The sequence below is a fragment of the Diaporthe citri genome, assembly GCF_014595645.1.
Source record: "Diaporthe citri strain NFHF-8-4 chromosome Unknown scaffold_9, whole genome shotgun sequence".
In the NCBI taxonomy this organism is placed as follows: Eukaryota; Fungi; Ascomycota; class Sordariomycetes; order Diaporthales; family Diaporthaceae; genus Diaporthe; species Diaporthe citri.
Window position 1 is genome coordinate 2462643 of NW_025064854.1, and position 19392 is coordinate 2482034.

At 49.9% G+C, this 19392-nt stretch overlaps 5 protein-coding genes across 5 annotated transcripts; 1 reads left to right on the forward strand and 4 right to left on the reverse strand.

The window, feature by feature from the left end:
* Positions 1-3387: 3387 nt before the first annotated feature.
* INS49_015769 (uncharacterized protein) lies at positions 3388-4992 on the reverse strand (the record flags this gene model as incomplete). Its single annotated transcript, XM_043176447.1, has 3 exons — positions 3388-3645; positions 3729-4338; positions 4373-4992. The coding sequence occupies 3 exons, from the start codon at positions 4990-4992 to the stop codon at positions 3388-3390; spliced, it is 1488 nt and encodes a 495-aa protein (XP_043019902.1).
* A 2160-nt stretch (positions 4993-7152) lies between these two features.
* Positions 7153-11096, reverse strand: INS49_015770 (uncharacterized protein; the record flags this gene model as incomplete). Its single annotated transcript, XM_043176448.1, has 2 exons — positions 7153-10585; positions 10666-11096. 2 exons carry the CDS (start codon positions 11094-11096, stop codon positions 7153-7155), a joined length of 3864 nt encoding a protein of 1287 aa, XP_043019903.1.
* A 1478-nt stretch (positions 11097-12574) lies between these two features.
* On the forward strand, positions 12575-12933 carry INS49_015771 (uncharacterized protein; the record flags this gene model as incomplete). Its single annotated transcript, XM_043176449.1, has 2 exons — positions 12575-12632; positions 12746-12933. 2 exons carry the CDS (start codon positions 12575-12577, stop codon positions 12931-12933), a joined length of 246 nt encoding a protein of 81 aa, XP_043019904.1.
* Positions 12934-13840: 907 nt separating this feature from the next.
* Positions 13841-16243, reverse strand: INS49_015772 (uncharacterized protein; the record flags this gene model as incomplete). Its single annotated transcript, XM_043176450.1, has 2 exons — positions 13841-14194; positions 14249-16243. The coding sequence occupies 2 exons, from the start codon at positions 16241-16243 to the stop codon at positions 13841-13843; spliced, it is 2349 nt and encodes a 782-aa protein (XP_043019905.1).
* A 1672-nt stretch (positions 16244-17915) lies between these two features.
* INS49_015773 (uncharacterized protein) lies at positions 17916-19142 on the reverse strand (the record flags this gene model as incomplete). The annotated part of the gene is made up of 2 exons (XM_043176451.1): positions 17916-18925; positions 18983-19142. 2 exons carry the CDS (start codon positions 19140-19142, stop codon positions 17916-17918), a joined length of 1170 nt encoding a protein of 389 aa, XP_043019906.1.
* Positions 19143-19392: the final 250 nt, after the last annotated feature.

The window sequence follows — 19392 nt, forward strand, 5'->3', positions numbered from 1 at the left end:
GCAACTGCATTATAAGCCTTTTATATAAGCTTCCTTACTTAAAATCTTAAAACTATAAATTTATTATATAATTTATAATTAATTAACGCTTAATTGCAAGTAATTTGCTTTATTAATAAGGATTTCTTAGATTTTAAGTGTTTTTATAACGTTAAATTAGCTAGCATATAGCTAGCTTACTTTAAGCCTAAGCTGGCATTAAGCTAATAATGCTTTTAAGCCCTACTTTATAAAAAAATTTTACGCCCCCTTAAATAAACTCCTTTTTCTTATTAGCCTTAATTAATAAAAGCTATATTTTTATTTTTTTATAATAATTAAAGTAATTATGCTTATAATAGCTAAGTTAGCTATATATAAAATACTTAACTTTACTTATTAAGATTGCTATAATATTAATATTTATTACTTTATTATTTTAAGATTAAGTATTATTCTTCCTTATTATAATATTAAAAACGTCCTTATATTATTATAAAGTAAAGCAAAAGGCCTTAAATATATTTAGTTACTTTTTATAATTAAGTTAAGCTTTTGCTATAAAGGTTAAGCTATTAACTATTAATAATATTTTATATTTATTTAATTAATTTTAAGTCTTTATTATATAAGCTAATTAATTAAATTAAGTAAGAAATTTTGCTATTTTTTCTTTATAGCGCTATTATAATATAATTAAGTTAAGCTTAATATATCTTTATTTAAAAGAATTTCTAAGTATAAGGTAAATCTTTTTTAAAAAGCTTTTTAATTACTCCTTAAATATCTTTATAAAATTAATATAAAGCAGAAATTAATTGCAAAAAGTTCTTAGTTAATTAAATATATAAAAAAATTAAGCCTTTTTAATATTAATTACCTCCCTATTTATTGTAAATTTAGCCCTTATCTTTATTAATTAAGTTGTTAAGTATTCTTAAGATAAGAGTTTTTTAAGATAAGGAAAGGCTTAATAAGCTATTATTATTCTTTTTAAGTTTTACTATATTAAATTTTATATAATTATATTATAAGTTTATAATGCAAAAGGACTTTAAATATATATTATAAGCTAGCCTTAAGTTATTTGCTATAAGGTATTTAAATAAGGTTTATATTTAAAGTGCAAAGGAAAAGGTTTGCTTCTTATTTGTATTTGCATTAAAGCCTATTCTTATAAAGCTAAAGCCTATTAATTAATTATAATGGGCAAAGCCTAAACCGTAATATAAAGTATAGTTTTAAGGATATAAAAGATTTTAATAGCTTAAGTTATAGGTAGGGGTTTTGCATTATTTTTTTTAAATTTTTAAATTGCTTAAATAATTAAAAGGATTTTATTTTTTTTAAATAAAGGATATATTAATAATTATTAATTTTTAATATATTAAATATTTAAATAGGTAAATTAAAGTAAAATTAAGATAAAAAATTAAGACATAATTAATATTAAAATAAAACCTTTTTATTAAAAATTAATTACTTTAAACTTTAATATAATTACCTTTAATTACTTTAAATTAATTAAATTAATTAAAAATAAGGAATTAAAAGTAATTAGCATTAATTAATGTTAACTTTTTATTTATTTATTAGCTTTAAGGTAGTGCTAATATTGGCTAAAGTTAGGTAAAGTTATGAAAATCCGCTACTTATTAATATTCGCTACTTACTAGTAAACCACGTTAAAGAAAGGTTAATTCTTTTTTAAACGAAAGAAGAGAAGGGGGGCTATGGACTTATATATATACCCAATTAATTCCGAACAGTGCACTGCCATAATAGTTTGGACAGTTCCACCGAAAGACGGTCCTCACCCCTCCAAGTTCGTCTCTTGAAATAGAGTTCTATGTTTTCAGCGTCGGACGTATACCCTTCCAGGAGGGAAATTTCAGAATATCGAGTCCAGGGTGTTTCAGAGGTTGATTCGCTTTGATCAAACAGAACCTCTGGCTCTAGGGCAGCTGGCAAACGATATAAATCCATTTCTCCGGGTATCGTGCACACTTCTGCAAGAGTATGGAGGGTTGATTTGGAATGGGGATTTAGCCGCTCTGCCGCGCGCGAAGTAGGGGTATCGTCTGCCCACGGGGTGGTCCTCTCTTTGGTATCGAGAGTCTCATCCAGTTCGTCGATCTTCGTCGCCTTTCGGTGACGCTTTAGAGCATACGAACGGATGAACCCTTTGGAAGGTCGATGAATACCGAACCTCCAGGGACACGGCGCTTGAGCCCCAGGGGGTGCAGCGGAGAACGCCGCCGTCGCCGCAGGGTGTCGAAGGCGCCGCTCTCGACGCAGATGCGCCGAGGCATTGGTGATGTGTCTGAGAGAACACGACATGTCTCTTGGGTTTCGCGGGGCGAGAAGGCGAGATCTTCGGATGTTGACAAGGGAGAGAAGTGTGGAGGTGTTGACGGGGTGGGGTGACGTGCTGTGCTGTGCCGTGCTGTGGCCTTGCGGCTCTCCATATTTCGCTGCCCTCTGAGCAGATCATTTGAGCGGCATGCAGGGGGGCTTGGGGGCTCCCAAATTGCTTTTGCGACTGCTCAGGCAACGACATAACACAATCCTTGCTGGCTGGTGGAAAGTTGAAAAAGTATTTCAGAAGCAAAAGTCGTCTAGGCAGAATCAAACAAAGAGTCTAGCATAATAGGAATCAACATGTTTATTAGGTTAATGATGAGCGCCAGTAGTTCTCTGATTCTATATGCAATTAAATACAGCCACCTTCTGGGTGCTTATTCGCACGAATTCAGCAATTATTGATTTTAAACACCGCTGTCAAAATACCTAGTTGCATTATTTGTCCCCTCCTCTGAAGTAATCATTCCAAGATCAGTCATCAGTCTCCTGACAATTATATTTCACCAAGCTGTGCACTCGGGATCGGTACCACCGAGAGACACTTGTTAATGGCCAAGTCACACACCACAGTCTAGGCTATCACCCATGATTACTTCCATCAATCATTGCCTGGAGCTTTTCTGCTTCCGTCGTCCCATCGAACCACCTCAGCCTTATCATCATCCCGTAGAGCCCGATGAACGGTAGTCAAAGTAGCCAAGAAGCTGTTGCCACCCCAGATCTTCTCCAGATTCGCCTCGCAGGACTCCACAAGGCCGTCAGCCTCTCGCAGTACTGCCTCGTGACCCTCATGTTTCCTTACTGCGTGTATCAACATTTGCCCCGATTGCCACATGCTTGCTCATGGGGCTCGTTGCGGGCAAGCTTCCAGCTTGCAGGTTCCAGTACTACGTCCCTTGCGTCAAACGCAGGCTAGCAGAGTCATCAGTGAGATGTCACTTGGACTTGACGGCACGTAGGCTCGAGACAAACACCGAGTTTCGTGGGGCTTAAGAGTAGGCTGGCCGAGGAAGGAAAAACAGGAGTGAGAGCTGTTACAAATGCTCAAGTTAATGTGCTCTTGCTAACATAGACTGGCCAGTCATAAGGCACCATGGTGAACCAAGCCTTCCACTTCCAAGACTTGGCCGGATCAACGAGACGCAGGTCATAGTCTCGCACGATGGTCGACAGGGTCTTGGACAGCTCCATCTTGGAAAAGTTCTGGCCGGGGCAGGACATGTATCCAGCACCGAATGGGCACCAATATTTATCTAGGCGAGAGGCATCTGGGCCAAGCCATCGGTCAGGATTGAATTCGAGCTGAGGCGATTAGAGAAGGGATCAGCTAAAGTAATTCTTTCGCGATTCTCTTCCAAATTAAGAAGAGGGTCTGCAGATCTTACCGCGTCGGGCCCAAAAATCTCTTTCGAGTGATGAATCACCCACGGGCTTACGGACACCGTCGTCCCCTCCGGCAGAGTTGTTTCTCCAATCCTCAAGCCTCCCTTGGGCGCCACCCGAGGCAGGCCCATGGGCACGGGGTTGTGAATACGCAGTGCCTCCTTCAGACAAGCCTGGAAGAAGGGCAATTTGCTGGCATCATTGTATTCGATTACTCTGGAGCTGCAGCTCCCGCCTGTCTCCTGGGAGGCTCGGATCTCGTCCCGCGCTCGCTTCCACAACTCGGGGTGCCTGGTCATGTGGTACAAGAAGCTCTGCATGGCGCACGAGACCGTGTCCGAGCCGGCGCCGACGTTGGCAGTCGCGTTGGCGAGGATGTCTCTATCGGTCAGGCAGTGAGGATGCTCAGCCGCGGTCCTGAGCCAGTGCGCGACGACGTCGAACCGCGCGTCGGGGCTCGCCTTCCTCTCGCCGAGAGCGCGGAAGGCGGTGTTGAACAGGTGGCCCCACGGCAACAGCTTGGTGGTGAGGGGGTTGAGGGTGGCCAGCTGGACGCCCCTGAAGTGCGAGACGATGGCGTGCGTGCCGATCAGCTTCAGGTTCGTCGAGATGCTGCCGCCTATGTCCTCCCCCCGCGGCGATGTACCCAAACGGCTTGCTGAAGAGGACCTCGCCGAGCATGTCGAACGTGAGGAACGTGACGTATCTGTCTAGCTCCATCGGCTCCTGGGAGGCGGCGAACGTGTCCATCCACTCGAGGAGCCGGACCACGAGGCCATCCATGGCTTCCTCGGATTTAAGCGCGTTGGTGAGCGTGTAGCCCGAGGCGAACTGCTTGGAGAGCTCGACCTTGCGCTTTGGGTCGACGATGGACATTGGGTTCTGGTACCGCCAGTCCGGGAAAGTGCTCATCTTGTACATGTCGCCTTTCTTGAGCGGTGCGAGGAGGACTCGTCTGATGGCATCAGGGTGGCTGACGCTCACCTCGTTGTTGGCCAGGCGGACAAAGTGTCCATACTTCTCGTGGGCCTGGGTGAGCTGCTCATTCTGGTTTCCGTCAAGGGTGATGCGGATGTGCCACAACCGGGAAAATGAGGCCCAGAAGGGACCGGGAATGTCTTTCAACGGTGAGAAGTGTCGACGATAGATAATGACGGTTGTGAGCAAGACTAGACCAGCGGCAATCGAGGCCGGCCAGCTGTTGACCAAGGTTAACGCAGCTAGGCGCTTCTCGAGAGTCGCTGGTGGGACAGTGTTGTTGGCCATGCTTCCCGTGATGCATATTGGGCGGGTGCGCTGTAGCCTGCTGTGTATTGCGCAGCTGATTTGATCTTATAGTTATGTGCGAACAAGATTGTGGGGCCTTGGTAATGGTAACGTCCTGACTTGGCTGGCGCGGATGCAACGCTGCTGGCATGGCATCCACCGGCAACCACTTGCCAGACCCACAACTCTGGGGCGTCATCGCCATCCAGGATGTTCCTACTGGAGTCGCTCGGGCAGCCGTGAGACTCTGCCGCAGTCATCGTGTCCGGCATAACTCAAGATACTTGTCCACTGAGGATGGGCACCCTATGTCTCCGGCCTCAAATACGTCTCTTCAAGTAAAGTAGGCGCTATCTCTCTTTTAGCAAAAAATGAGGGCATTTAGAGGGGCCCATGGGTGGTGTAGAAGAAGCCCAGAGGGCGTGTGGTCGGGGCTTAGTCAGCCGCCGGTGTAAGCTGCATTGCATCCACGCGCCCACGCGCCCACGCACCCACACGTATCCTCCCATTGCTCACTATGCACATGGATGGCGGAAGTGTAAGTTGGTTCTCAGAATGGGCCGTTCCTCAGCTGGCTGTTGGGCTGACATACAGTTCCTATCAGTCCCCTCCGGAATGGGCCGAGCGTGTCTGTTTCCTCGTGCTTGTAGCATACCCACCGTGGACTGGCGGGTAGAGCGCCTGACTGGGCGGGCGACATGCTTCTGTATCTTTAGACGCTCAAGATATTCGTACAAGCTGACCGCAGAGACCGGCATGGTATGAAGCTTGACAGGTATATTGGCTGATACCAGCTGCTCCTTATCCCTTGTATGAGAATACTCACTCAATACTCAGGCTGACAGCTAAACTAGAGCTTGTCAACAGCGCCAGCACGAATGCGTATGCACTCAACTCAATCTCCTGCTAATTTCTACCAATTTATTTTTTTTTGGGGGGGGGGGGGCTAACATACAATCACCGGAGACTAGGCACGGCCTGACACTAAGACCTTTGGTGTGAATTCGCGACTTCTGACACAACACTGGTTTGCAGAAGGCATAAGTGATCCCTAGCCCATCTTCATTATTCAAATTGCTAACATTTAACTAGCGGACTGAGTAGTCACTGTCGAAAGCCTTGCATAGCGAAACTGACTGCAATTGCCTACAACCTATATTGTCTCTTGTCCCATTAGGACAATCATTGTGGTTCCAGCTTGTAGAGGAACTCAAAGAATACAAATGGTCTTATGACGGCGGCCCATGCACCCGCCCATTGGATGTCCCTATGCATCTCAATGATTTTTGATGACTGTCAGGTGACCCGTTTGGTGACTGGCTTAATAGTCCCCGTGGACCGGCCCAAGGCATATCGGTCAATTGTATGTGTTTGGCCTAGGATCATTTGGCACTAAAAGTTGTAGTGCCTCTCAAGTGTGGCGCCCTAGGACGTTCAAGATGTGCACGCCGAAAGACTCACACCACAGTGGCTCTGATTAGCCGGAGGCCTGTGCTCGGAGCCTGGCTAGCACTGTTGCAACTTGCGCTAGCTTGTCTACAAAGACCTCCCACCCCAGACAAAGCCAGACCTTCAAAATTCCTATACACTGTTATACCTGTGACGCGGTCTCCTAATTGGTGCTTCTGCTTGGGCTCACGGGGGCGGAAGGTGCTTGCCGTTGCGCAAAGTTGAACCACTCCGATACTTGCAGTCATCTCGTGGAACGAAGGTCCGGGCGAGTTACCATCGATCGGTGGGGCACGGATTTTCGCTCCACTGTCAGCAATATAGGAAAACCTTTGACCATTGTACTACATAAGTACTGAAGTACGTAGGGACTGGACAAATTGACGAGGTGCCGCGGTCCCATCTTGCATAACCATACTATAGCATTCCAGCCATTCTATAGGATCTGCCAGCAGAGTTCAAATGCCATTCGCAAAGTGGTAGTCGGTCCTGCTGTTGAGTAGTCCCTTCGTCAGACAGTGGAGAGTACTTGTTGACGATGACATGATCATGAGGGTCTATAAACAATAATGACACCATAATGGCCCCTGGCTATTTACTGTATCTAAGCAGCCATCGACTGTAAAGTTTGTAAGTAGTGCGACGTTGGATACCCCCCGTCCTGTAAAAAAGGCCCTGAATTTATTCTGCGTTCAAGATATCCGCCAACGGCTATTGCATCTGATGCCTATCTAGCGGCTCAGCATCGACGTGATGTATTTGAAACTGAAAACCAAACAAAAGTCCTTCGTCAGGTGTCTTTGGAGAGTTTCCAGGGAGCCAGCCGTGGAAATCTGGATGGGCCTGATCGAAGTATGGTCGCAGAAGGTCTCCAAATTCCTGCTTGAGTTGCAAACGTTGCTCCTTATTGAGAGGAACACCGAGCTCCAAGATCCAATCAATGACCTTTTGCAGATTCTCCGCCTGATTGGGAAACCACGTAGATACCAACGTCCGCAAATCCACGCGGTGGTCGGCCTTGTCAAGGGCCTCTCGCTTTTCCTCTGGTACCTGAACAATGAGTCTATGTCGACTGTTCTGGGCTTGAGGACTGGGTACCGGGCTCGATGTCGATCTTTGGCGCTGTATTTCATGCACGGGCCTCGGCCATTCACATATCGGGCAACTTAACGTCATCCAGGGCTGCCATGGTGCGAGAAGCCATCCCAGATTCAACGCCGTGCCATTGCCGCTTCCTTCTAGCTCTTTCGTTGGCGTGCACTTATATGAACGAAAGGATGCCTTGTAGGAGAGGAGCCTTGATCCCGCTGAGGTTTGATTCAAGGGAACTTCTGAATTTGATCCTTTGAGTGGCTTCCTGCTGAGTGTTATGGAGAATCCTGGGTTAGCCCCATGGTAGAGCATAAACGCGATTATTGCCAGGCATGGTGGCCCCGGGTCGACCGCAATGCTCTGGATACATAATGTCTGGAGGAAAGTGTGGAATAGAGGATACGCTGCGAACCTCTCGAGATCTGGAGAACCACCACGATCGAAAAGCGCCTCGAGCGTTTTGAACAAGCAGCCCATGCCTGCTTCGACTTCGGGAGTCTTTTCTGGCCCCCAAGAATGGAAGTTTGACAGACACAGTCTTGTACAACGCTCGATCATGGCTGATGTGAGATCCTGCTCATAAAGCATGTACTCATGCAGACCCATCGCGGCGGCAAGGAGAGCCACCAGTTCTGAGGCATTGCATCGGATATCGTCGTCAGAAATGGTAAGGATACGCGTAGCAGCCGTGTCCATTTGTAAATCACGAATTGTTGTCCGAACTTGGGACAAGAAGTGACAAAAGCGCAACGAGTCCACAGTGGTGTCCAGGTTGAGTTGAAGAAGCATGAAATCAGTCAGATCCTCTCGAAACGATGGTGATGGACTGTACTGCAGTACAGGATCCCCATAGATGAGATACAGAGGTATACACTTGCCCTTTATGTTCCTGAGCTGCGTGTCGAGCGATACTGGTCCGCGATTCTCGCTTCTTCGGTCCGGGGCAAAATAGAATTCAGGAAGATCGACGTTGCCTATTTGACCGAGATAAGTTTGCAAGTACGCGTCCCAAGGGTTGAAGTCTGGCAGGATGGGATCTCGTCTGTGTGAAAAGTAATCGCTGTCCAAGAACTCGACAATGGAGCGATGGTTGAGTCGGACGTACTCTCCGAGCATGTCGGAGATTTGCACAACCCGCGGTCGGCTCCCACAGTAGTGTTGACGCAAGTCAAGAAATCCCTTGCATACACCGTACACTCTCCGCCTTGCTTTTCTCAAGCGAATCGCATTTTCTGAGGCAGACTTCAGGTTGGCACGAGTGGGCTGCATCAGCATAGCAAAGTCTTTGTTGGCCATGTAATCCTCCACGAACGAGAACTGCATCAAACGGCAGTCATTCTCGATCTTTCCAGCAAATGAAGCAAAAGAGAGCATTGCGAACGCCAGCTTCAGGTTCGAGCGAGGGATCGAGTCCAAGAGATTCCGCAACATCGGTTCCAATTCTGTGGGAAGAGAATCGGTTATCTTCATCAAGTCTTGCATATCATCTCCATTGATGAGGCCCTCTTCAAGGTGACGAAGCACAAGCGAAAGCCATAGAAAGACACCCTCTGATTTTTCAACGAGGTCGTCTTCCTGCAATTGCGTCTGTGGCTCCCCCGCCTGGGTAGTCTCGCTGTTAAGGGTATCAATATTCAGTTGCTGGAAGCGGTCCCTGACTACCCTTTGCATGTCGGAACGCGTCAGGTCATGGAGACTAAAGTGCGGGCAATCTTTGAAACCGTCGTGGAAGACAGCCCATTCGCGGCTGGAAACGCAGAGCTTGACATTCCGGCTGTTTGTGACCCAGTCAAAAAGTTGCCGGACCAGGTCTGAGTGGTTACCGTCGAACTCGTCGAGGCCGTCAACAAAGAATGCGAACTTGTAGTTTCTCAAGTTAGCATTCATTGACGTTAGAAGGGTGAATCCTTGTTGACATTCGTGATGCTCAATGTGGATTTTGTCGTTGAACATAGATTCTTCCCATTGCGCAGGGAACACAACTGGGATCAGTTCCGGTGCCTCTGATAGCACGCAGTGCAACAAGCCACGAATGATACCCTTGAGGCTCTTTTGGAGTGCCGAGCCGGGTCGCCAGAAAAAGAACTCCCCAATGGAGAGAGTCTTTTCGCCCGCCCAAGCCTTCAGATGATCCTTGGTCCTCCTGTGCTGGCAAAGGTACTTCATGAGCGTAGATTTGCCAGATCCCGGCTTCCCAGAGATGTGAAAAATTCCATGGTCACGCTCCAGCCAGACAATAAAGTCATCACGAGCCTTTTCCATGACTTGCCACAAGTGCTCGGGGACGTCCTGCACACGAGAAGGCGAGACTGGCCCTCGAGGATGCGGAGCGTTGTGCATGACTGATATCTGACCTTCCGACAATATTGACATCTGATCGGCGGAGGGCAGACGTTCGATCTCTGCATAGCTCATGATCGATGAATCCGCGTCACTTTCATAGTTACCAGATTTTCTGGCGTTGTCCACCAGAACCTCCTTTTCCGTGCTGTCGCGTTCATGCTCTACGCTTAGTGTGGCCGAGTGTGACCCGGGAGAGCGGGTAGAACCATGAATGATTTGAGACGGGCTTTGAGACCGTGCTCTACCGCGTTCACCCTCGTCACTGCTTAGAGGGATGTTGTTGTGCCGGCCCCCTGGGTCCTGTGGGGCGCCAATATCTTTATCGACTAGATCATGGTCTTCGCGGTCAGACGAGTCGGTCGTTGCGGATGAAGCTTGGCTGCTTCTGGACGATCTACGATGTACTCCAACAGCATCACTGTCGAATATCCAATCAAACGTCCTCTCGTGTGCTTCTTCCACGTCCTCGAACCTTTCGTTCATCAGCTGGAAGCGCAGGCACTCCAGAACGCGGGCCTGTCGGACTCGTAGTATAGCCGTATCGGTCAGAGAAAGCAGAGAATGAATCTGCTCCAATGTATCAGGGCTGATATAAGACGCGTTATTCACGAGCCGTAGCTGTTCCACATTCCTGTTCAAAGACTGTAACTCGCTCTCACTTGCTTGACCAAAAGTGATGAGCTTATCGAGTCTAGCCAGGGCCTCCGATCTTTCCCTTTGGTCAGCAGGAACATGTCTGCCAAAATAACCAGAGATTCGAATGTGATCAGAATTTAAGTGTTTACTTACCTCATCAAGCTGGTTAGTTGCAAGTTCAGTTGCGACCGGCAACGGTCCAGTCTGAGCTGTAACTCGTCTTTCTGATCCCCTTTGCGCCACTCCCGAAAAGCGGCGCGCAGGCTCTCTCGTTTCGACTTTGAAGTTCGAGCTCTCAGACTATCGACCAGCTCCATGAGCTCGATGGCTACACTGTCGCATTCGGCCGCCAGTTCCTGGATTGCAAGCTCGTCTCCGGTCGCCGCACCGGAGACTTTCTGGGCTCGCAGGCTCGCAGTCACCCGCTGAAAGTGTTGTGTGAGAGAAACCAGGTTTTCATTCGCAGCGGCTGTGCCACTAGCCGAAGCTTGGATTTCTCTGGCCTTGGAGAGCAGCTTGAAGCCAAAGTCGAGGAACCCGACAATGTTGCCGGCGAGACCGATGGCGCTGAAGGGATCCATCATGCCTCAGGATGCTTTGTACTCGAGGTCGGTATTACGGTTCGACCCTTCAGTGATCAGAATTGTGCATTGGAAATCTTGTTTGGCAGCCGGACGTGCCTTGAAGCGGATGGACGTTGACAGTGTGAGCTGAGGGGTAAGTCGCACCCTGCAATTGACGCCACGCTTTTTTTTTCGTCAGCATAAGCGGCCATGTGCCACCTGGGAATACATGTGATGCTTACTAAGTATTGGAGCACCGAAGCGCCACATCTGCAACCTAATGTATGCACGACTCTTTGCACCGCCCAATCATCAGCGTTCAGTCTTCTTCTGTTTTTCTATTTCAGTTATGAATGCCTTGAACCCCAAATAGGCTGGCTACATTGTGCAGCAGGCAGTATTAAGATGATCCCCAGTACATGGTTTATAAACTTGTCAAACAAATAGTATTTACACTGTTTGATAACTAAACTCCCGGGTGCAAATTCACAGTCAGTTTCACTGGATTTCAAATCTTGGATCTTGGAAAAAAGGTAGAACCAATTTCAGTCGGAATTCCAACCATGTGTAGCTAACTGAAAAGCTTTTCAAAGCTGTGGCACCAATACCGACACATGAAAGTAGCTATTTAGTTCGGGTTATACTCGCAATATGCAACAGCGATTTGAATCGCATCCAGTCGGTCATAGACGTCTTCTCGGGGCGCCGGACGAAGTTTCTCATTAACAGCACTTCCCAACTCCTCAGACAAAGCTTTCTCCTTCTTAAGATCGCCCAGCACCCACGTCACCGGTTTCAGCACACCAAGAATAGGAAGGTGAATGTTCTTCAAGTCCACAAGGTGGCCCTTAGGGTTTTCCATCGTGGCGTTAACGACCTTGATGAGGTTATCGGTGGCGACGAGCGGTCAGACGATTTCGCAGTGCAAAGGCTGGCTAGTAATGCAAGTATCTCTCCAGGCCGTCAGCTTACGGGATGACGGGCAATCAATGACTTCCAAGGTAAGGAAAATCGTCCTGGTGAGGAACGGGGAGAGCAATGAATTGCTTCAGGTGTGGGATTGTCGAGACCACACACGCATCGTGCGCGGAAGGTCTCCGTTTCGAACCGCGGGGCAGTTGTCTATCTTGTTGCAAGCAGCCTGGCGTCAGTGCGGCCAGCCTAGGTGGTCTCAGCCCGAAAGGCCAGAACATTTGCTGAGACATCTTGCAAAGAAGGTTAGCCGGAAATGATTAGGAGCTCACTTTCTGGTCTAGGAATTTCAGTAGTAAATGCGCTGCCGGTGCGTGGTGAGATCATGATGATTCAGCAACTCTTCGTTCGCGCATTGGCTCTCTTCTACGTCATCGCCACCATCTCATTTAAGATGCCGTCCTCGACATCTTCACACCTGTATAACCCTATTTCATACATCACACCACCATAAACAACAACTTCCGTACCTTTACCTACCATTTTTCCCTATTAAACACATCCGAATTTTTCACCAGCAGCACAAGATGGAGGCAGCAAAGCAAAAGTTCCAGGAAGCCGTGGCAAAGACCCAAGCACCAGGAGGTACGCAGATATAAGCGACAGCTCACTTCCACAGTTCTGCAGCCATCATTGTCAACTCCAACTTATGGCCATGCGTACATTTACATTTGCTGACTTGATATTTACCGTACCAGACGCAAAGGGACCCCCGGGAGGAGAAATGAGGGTAGCGCAACCATCTAAGAACGACGCCTCTATCAGCAATACTTTCACAACGCCAGACAGCACAGCAAATTCGAAGCCTGCGGAGGACAAGCACAAGGGGACAGGCAGCAACGCACATTTCGGGACGAGCTTCTTCAAGCCCGGAAGCGCAACCTAGTGGGCTGCAGGGTTTTGGGAGAGTGGATATCGAAAGGGTGTTTCTCGGCTGAGGACCCTGAGAGTGTATAGATGGGGAGGGCGAATGCGAAGATGGTGTGTGAGATCAACAGCGCATGCGGAATGTATCAAAGAAAAAACAGGGCAGTGTCAACGCTATAGGCTACTATTTCCCCTCAGCAATGCCTCTAGGCAATGACATTGTACAACGTAAGCATCACCAAAGAAAGGGACTAGAGTCTGTCATCAAGTATTGCTATATAGGTGTCCTTGGTGCGGTGATTATGCACTGGCTTTCCAATCAAGCCTCCACAAGGTCTCTATAAGCCACAAATCCCTCCATGACCACCACTACGAGGTGAGGTCTAACAATGTCGTGAGGTCTAAGAATATCTATCAGAACCATGTCTGCCGTACCGTGGTGGGCAAGCACAAAATTGGATCCCGCTTTTGGATCCGTCGGCCTCAAATCACAATACCTCGCCTTTTTACGTTTTTCTGTCTCCCCCTTCGTGTCTGTACTGCTGCCCTTTCCATCTCAAGTCGTCCATTGAATCGGGCGTTGTACACGATTGTCCTCTGATCTTTGATCAAAAGGTTGCTGTCTTCCATCCGCTTGGAAATCCCCGGAAAGGGTCAAAGCCTCTGAAGTGTGGAGTTAACGGAGTCAAGTAAGCGGCGAGTTGAACAAGAGTTGAGTGTCGCTGTCGAAACCAAACTCGCTGTCTTTCGTTTCCTCCCCTCTGAATTTTCACCGTTGTTTGGAGTCTCTGACTGTGTCAACAACTGATTAGCGTCCGAATTCAGTCCGCAACTCGAGATCGCAGACGAGGACTATCGCCAGAGGCAGCGAGTCGACCTTTGCGGAATCGTGACCGGGAGTGAGCACCTACTGTACAATGGAACGCCTAGAAGTCCATGCAATCCTCATACTCATCCTCATCGTCGTCGTCCTCCTCCTCCTTCTTCGCATTGTCGGAGTATCCCATCATCTGGTCCTGGATGGCGTTGTGATCATCATCTACCGTCGGAAACATGCTCGGAATCTCCCCAGTGTAGACGTCGCCCCCCTTTGGGGGGACAATTCCCGACAGCACATAGGTTCGATGAGTCTCTTCAACAGCCGTGTCATCCTCGAGATACGGCGGAGACTCCACAAATGGGGTGACAGTGGTGGTTACCGCAGGCGTGTCATCGTTTCCCACCTCAGTAGGCGCCGCTGACCAGTGCGACTGAGGGGGGGTCGGAGTAGTAGGGACTGCCTGATGCTATTGTTAGAGTTCCATCTTCGGCGCATTGAACGGTGGAAAACTTACGGGTTTCGAGTCCTGGCACTTATCCTCGGACTGATCGTCACCCAAGACTTTGGCGTATCCAGTGGCCTCGTCGTTGTTCTGGTCCTGGGAGTTACCCATGGTCTGGTCGTAGTCAATGGCCTGCTCATAGCCCGTGTACTCGTTGTCCGCTCCCTGAGTAATGGGAAGGGCTTGGCTGACCGAGCTTCCGGGCACAGGGTGTTGGAAGTAGTTGTTCACTATGTAGCTATGGGAACCATTCAGCCGAATTCGAGCCATCCGACCGTTACGTTGGATGCTAGCCATGCGACCGTGCTGTTGGATACTAGCCACTCGACCGTTCTGCTGGAAGTTAGCCACTCTACCGTTCGGCTGGAAGCTCGCTGCGTGATCGCTATGCTGGAAGCCGACCGCCTGACCGTTGTGTTGGAGGCGAGGTTCCTGGCCGTTGAGCTGGATTCCAGGCATTTGGTCGTGCTGGGAAATTCGGCTATGAGAAGGAACCTGCGCGACGCTGCGTTGAGGTCCTTGAATCTGAAATTGCTGACTCGGCTGATGAAGGCCGTAGCTCTGTGGAGTGCTCTGCTGGAAGCCGTACGAGGCCTGCTGGTTGTTCACGTACTCACCAGGCGGCTGGGGCTGCTGCGGAAAGTAATGACCGGACAGCCGGGCCTTCTGAGGCTGCTGGGGCAGAGAGTATTGGCCAGGCGAGTAGGCCGGGGGTCGCTCGTTGCCATGTTGAGCCATGGGCTTTCCCAGCGGTCCCGGGAACTTGGAAGTATCATAAAGCTCACCCTGCCCCTTTGGCGCTGCTGTCAGAGCGGCCTGCAACGCGGGACCGTGGTCGACCAAAGCGGGGCCTGCAAAGATGTTGTTGGTCTCGTTTGAGCCACCAGTCTTCTTGGGTGCTGGAGTTGAGGAAAGGCTGCGCTGGCTCGAACGGCCAGCATTGATGGGCACGAAGGCTGTACCACTGGAAGGCTGGGTAGAGCCACCAGTGTTGTTGGAAGCTGGCGCTGGGGACACGGCGATCTGGCTCGAATCGTCGCCGTTCGCGGGCTCTGATGCTGTGGGACTGGCTGGCTGGGGGGATCCATCAGTGTTGGTGGACGCCTGGGCTGCGGGATCAGCAGGCTGGCTGGCAGGGTCAGTGTCGGTGGCTTGCTCAGCCGAGCCAGCAGCCTTGGACTTCTTGCCGCGGCGAGCACGAGTAGTGATGTTGATGAATTGGTCGGGTTTGATACGCTTGGCCCTCTTGTTGCCGGGCATTGGAAGAACAGGAGTGGCCTCGTTGCTCGCATCCCTCTGGTTGTCGTTGTCCGCGTTGTCGTTGTCTCCACTGTCGCTCTCGAGTTCAGCTGCCTCTCTCTTCTTGTTCTCCTCAATGATTTTCTTCGCCTTCTCCTTCTGGTGTTTCCGCTGGAGATTGAGTCTGGCGTTGGTGGCCTTCTTGTCCGCCTCTTCCTGCGGCTGCATTGCAATGCGCTTCTCCCAAGTCATCTCCGTGTAGAACAAGTCCTTGCACATAGCCTTCCACAGAGTCAGGACCTCAATGACCTTCTCCATACGCTCGCGGAAAGTCTTGAACATGTGGAGCCGCAGCCCGGCCAGCATCGGCCAGCCTGGGACTGACATCTTCCCAGACTGCACGTTGTGCACGGCGGTTACGAGCTTGCCTGCGATCAACTGGATCTCGAGCATCCCGACGGAATCGATGAAATCCATCATAGCGGTCTGCTTCTTGAGCACTTTTCCGTTGATGTCCTTCTGGAAGGCGTCGTCGGCCTTGTCCGTCGACCGGATCGCGTCGTGGACGAGCCGGACGTAGTGCGCGTACTGCTCCTCGGTGATCTCGCCCTGGTCCTCTTCCGGAGTGTACATCTCGTCTTGGATAGAAAGGTAGGCCTCCCAAAGCTCCCTGACATCATCCTTCTTGCCGACTAGGTGGATGTAAGTCCCCTTGGGAGCTTTCTCGCCTTGTGCGATTCGATCCTTTACAATTGTGGTCAAACTCATCTTGATAGATCGATTGACGATTTCAGAGCTGTGAATAGAAAGTTTGTCAGATACTAGTCGGTGTCTGAGCGTCGACTGAAGTGTATCGATGTGATTATGTCGCGATATACGTAGAGATTGCCTGGAATAACAGTAGGCTGGAGATTTGCTGGGCAGAAGGAGCGTAGTTGGTGATGGAAGTGAATTTGGCGACAGGACAAACGCGGAGAGTAGGTGATGGGACGTGAATCTGTTTGCGGACGTTTGAATGCGATGGTGTACCACGATATAGCTTTGTGGTGATCGACTGCGGCTGTCTGAGAGTATTTGATTCAAATGTGAGGTTGGCTGAACTGGCTAGCTTCTTCGCAAGCTGCAAGCTGCAAGCGCCCATACGCACTCACCTCGGCCACAATGCACACCTTGAATAGATAATGGCGGGGCACAATGTGAGAACAGGATCTGGGCGATGATGGTAGGAGGTAGGACATGCACTGAAAAAGGCAGCAGGTGTGGTGGAGAGTGTAGAAGGTTGCAAGGACAAGGTCGTTTGTATCCTCAAGGTCTCATGCCTGGTGCTTGGTGATGGGAGTGAAGATTGATCGTGGAGAGACACTACTTACTTGTGGACCTGTTGGATGCTTCCGAGAAATGGAGTTGCTGCTGGAAGGTGGATGGTCTCGCGAGGAAAGTTCGCAGGAGGACGGGCCGAGTGGCTGCGAAGTTGTGGTGGTGGGATTTGTGACGATGTGCATAGGAGGGGATTGATTTTCTTGGGACTGGGGGACTGTGAATGGATTCCATTTGACTGTGAATTGACCCGACATCTAGCTGGAATAGTCGTTTGCATATGTTCCAGGAATGATGCCAAGTTACTTCGTTCTACCACTCTTCGTTTAATTTTACTGGTATCGGCACCATTTGGGCCAGCTTCTCCCGGCTACCTGGGTATCAGATATCGGTCGAGTGACTGCTATATCAAGGCCGGGAGAAGTTGTCTACAATAACTTCTGGCTCTCGCCAGTTCCCAAGTGCTAGTATATATTACTCGATGCGTATGTAATAACTCCATTCTTCAGAGAGCACATTCCATCTCAAGGCACATTTCGATTCTTGCGTACTCCGACCAAGGTAGGGCCAGCTCCCAGGATTTACTAAATTGGAGTGATTCGAAAATATACTGGATCGGAAAGCTTTCTTTAGGAACCAATGCTGCAGAACAGTACAGTGGAGAGGTGATCCTGAGCGGTGGAAGATAGAGTTATCTTCAGATGTGCACTTTAGGACGAATACGGACGCGATGGGATTGTGACAGCAAGGTCGGGACGACAAGGTCAGGACGAAAAGGACGGCGGGAGGAATACTGACCCGAAAAACAAGGGATGAGTTAGAGACTGAACTGTCCAGTCTTGTGGTAATTCCGTGCAATTGTTACTCTGTGTAGCCGTTTTACGCTGACATTAGTCATGCAAATACATAGTTTGTCTTGTACGTGGGTGTGCTCAAGGTTCATCACACATGAATACGAAGATTTGTACTTCTCGTGTGCAGTGTCTTTGCACATTTGACGCTGTAAGTCTAGAGAATCCACCCTTGGGAGGGAATTCATGTGGGGCAAGTCTGGATGTAGTTATGTTTTAGCTGTATCAAGATACCAACGTTTATCTAGGGATATCAATGTCTAGATCCCCTTCTATAGCGAGTACGGAACAAGAAGTTGCTTCTCGTCCCCCGAGCTCGCGGCATCACTGTCCTCGTCGTCTTCATCCTCTTCATCAGAGTCTTCATACTCAACATACTTCTCAATCAAGAACTTGAGGTCATCCAGCGCCTGAGCGCGGGCCTTGGTGCCGGGGACGTGGGCCGAGTACATGATCTCCTCCTTGACGGCGTACAGCCTGTTCCGGTCGTCTGCCTCCTCCTGCGGCTCGTCGGGCGGGTAGTTCTTGAAGTACTCGCGGCGGTACTCGCGCGCCTTCATGTGGTGGTGGTCGACGCGCCACATGCCCATGGCCATCTCGTGGTGCGCGTAGTAGGCGCACGAGTCGAAGATGTAGATGCTGCCCGTGCGCGGCTCGGTGCCGATGTTCTGCTCGTGCAGGTCCCCGTGGATCAGGCACGGCTTCACCTCGCGCCCGCCCTCGGTGAGGCGGTCCAGGAGGCGCGGGATCACCGTCTTGAGGGTGAGCTCCATCGCGTCGTCCAGCTCCGGCCAGGCGCCGTTGACCTTGCGGTCGAGCTGGTGCACGCCCGACAGCAGCTTGGTGAAGAAGGAGGTCCAGCTGCTGTCCCAGTCTGCGGCCAGGGGGAGCTTGCCGTCGTAGGGCGTCAGGTGGAAGCCGAACTTGCCCGTGGGGGAGACGCTGGCCCGGTGGAGCTCTGCGATCTTCTTGCCCAGCTGCTCGGGGTTGGCAGGGCGGTGGTCGATCTCGAGGTAGTCGCATAGGAAGAAAGCACCCTCGGAGTCAACGCATTTGCCTGCTGCCTTGGCTGACGGCACAAGTGATGGCACTGCATTCTCCAGCTCCTTCATACAGGCAAATTCGCCCAGAACACGGGGCCCTGCAAGATCGCCCTTGATAATCTTCAGGAAGTAGTCGTGGAGTGTTCCATCTGACCTCTTGGTGGTGAGCTTGCCAGTCGCCGACCACGAAGAGTTGCCGTAACGCTCCGCGTTCACGATGGTCTCGTCATCTCCAAGTGCTAGTACCGCTTGGGGTCAGCTCGGCGGTCAGATACGACGAAAGGGGCTTATCTCACCATTTATCACGGCTTGGTCAAAGAATATGCGCTCAGTGTCTCTCCTCTGAAGGGCTTTTACTTGGAACTCCTCATACGGCGGCACTGGGTTAGTCGGATGCCTCGCCGCCTGCGCCGGATCGGTCTCCGAGTACTTGGGGGCAGATTCAAAATGCGGCATCGTGCGCTACTTCTCACTAGTGTCAATGCTTCAGAGAGGGGAAGGAAATGGATCGTTTGCTATTCTCAGTCTCCTCCATGGCTTCGGTGTGAGATCTTTATCCACCCGCGGGCGCCCACCCTGCCTGCGCAGGACAGTGATTCATGGCGGCCAATTGGCCGGACGGCGGCGATCTGGCGCAGGTTGCAAGATGTGAATGAAACCTCTTGGCCGCATTTCCGGGTGGGTGCGCTTCTCAGCACATTGATCT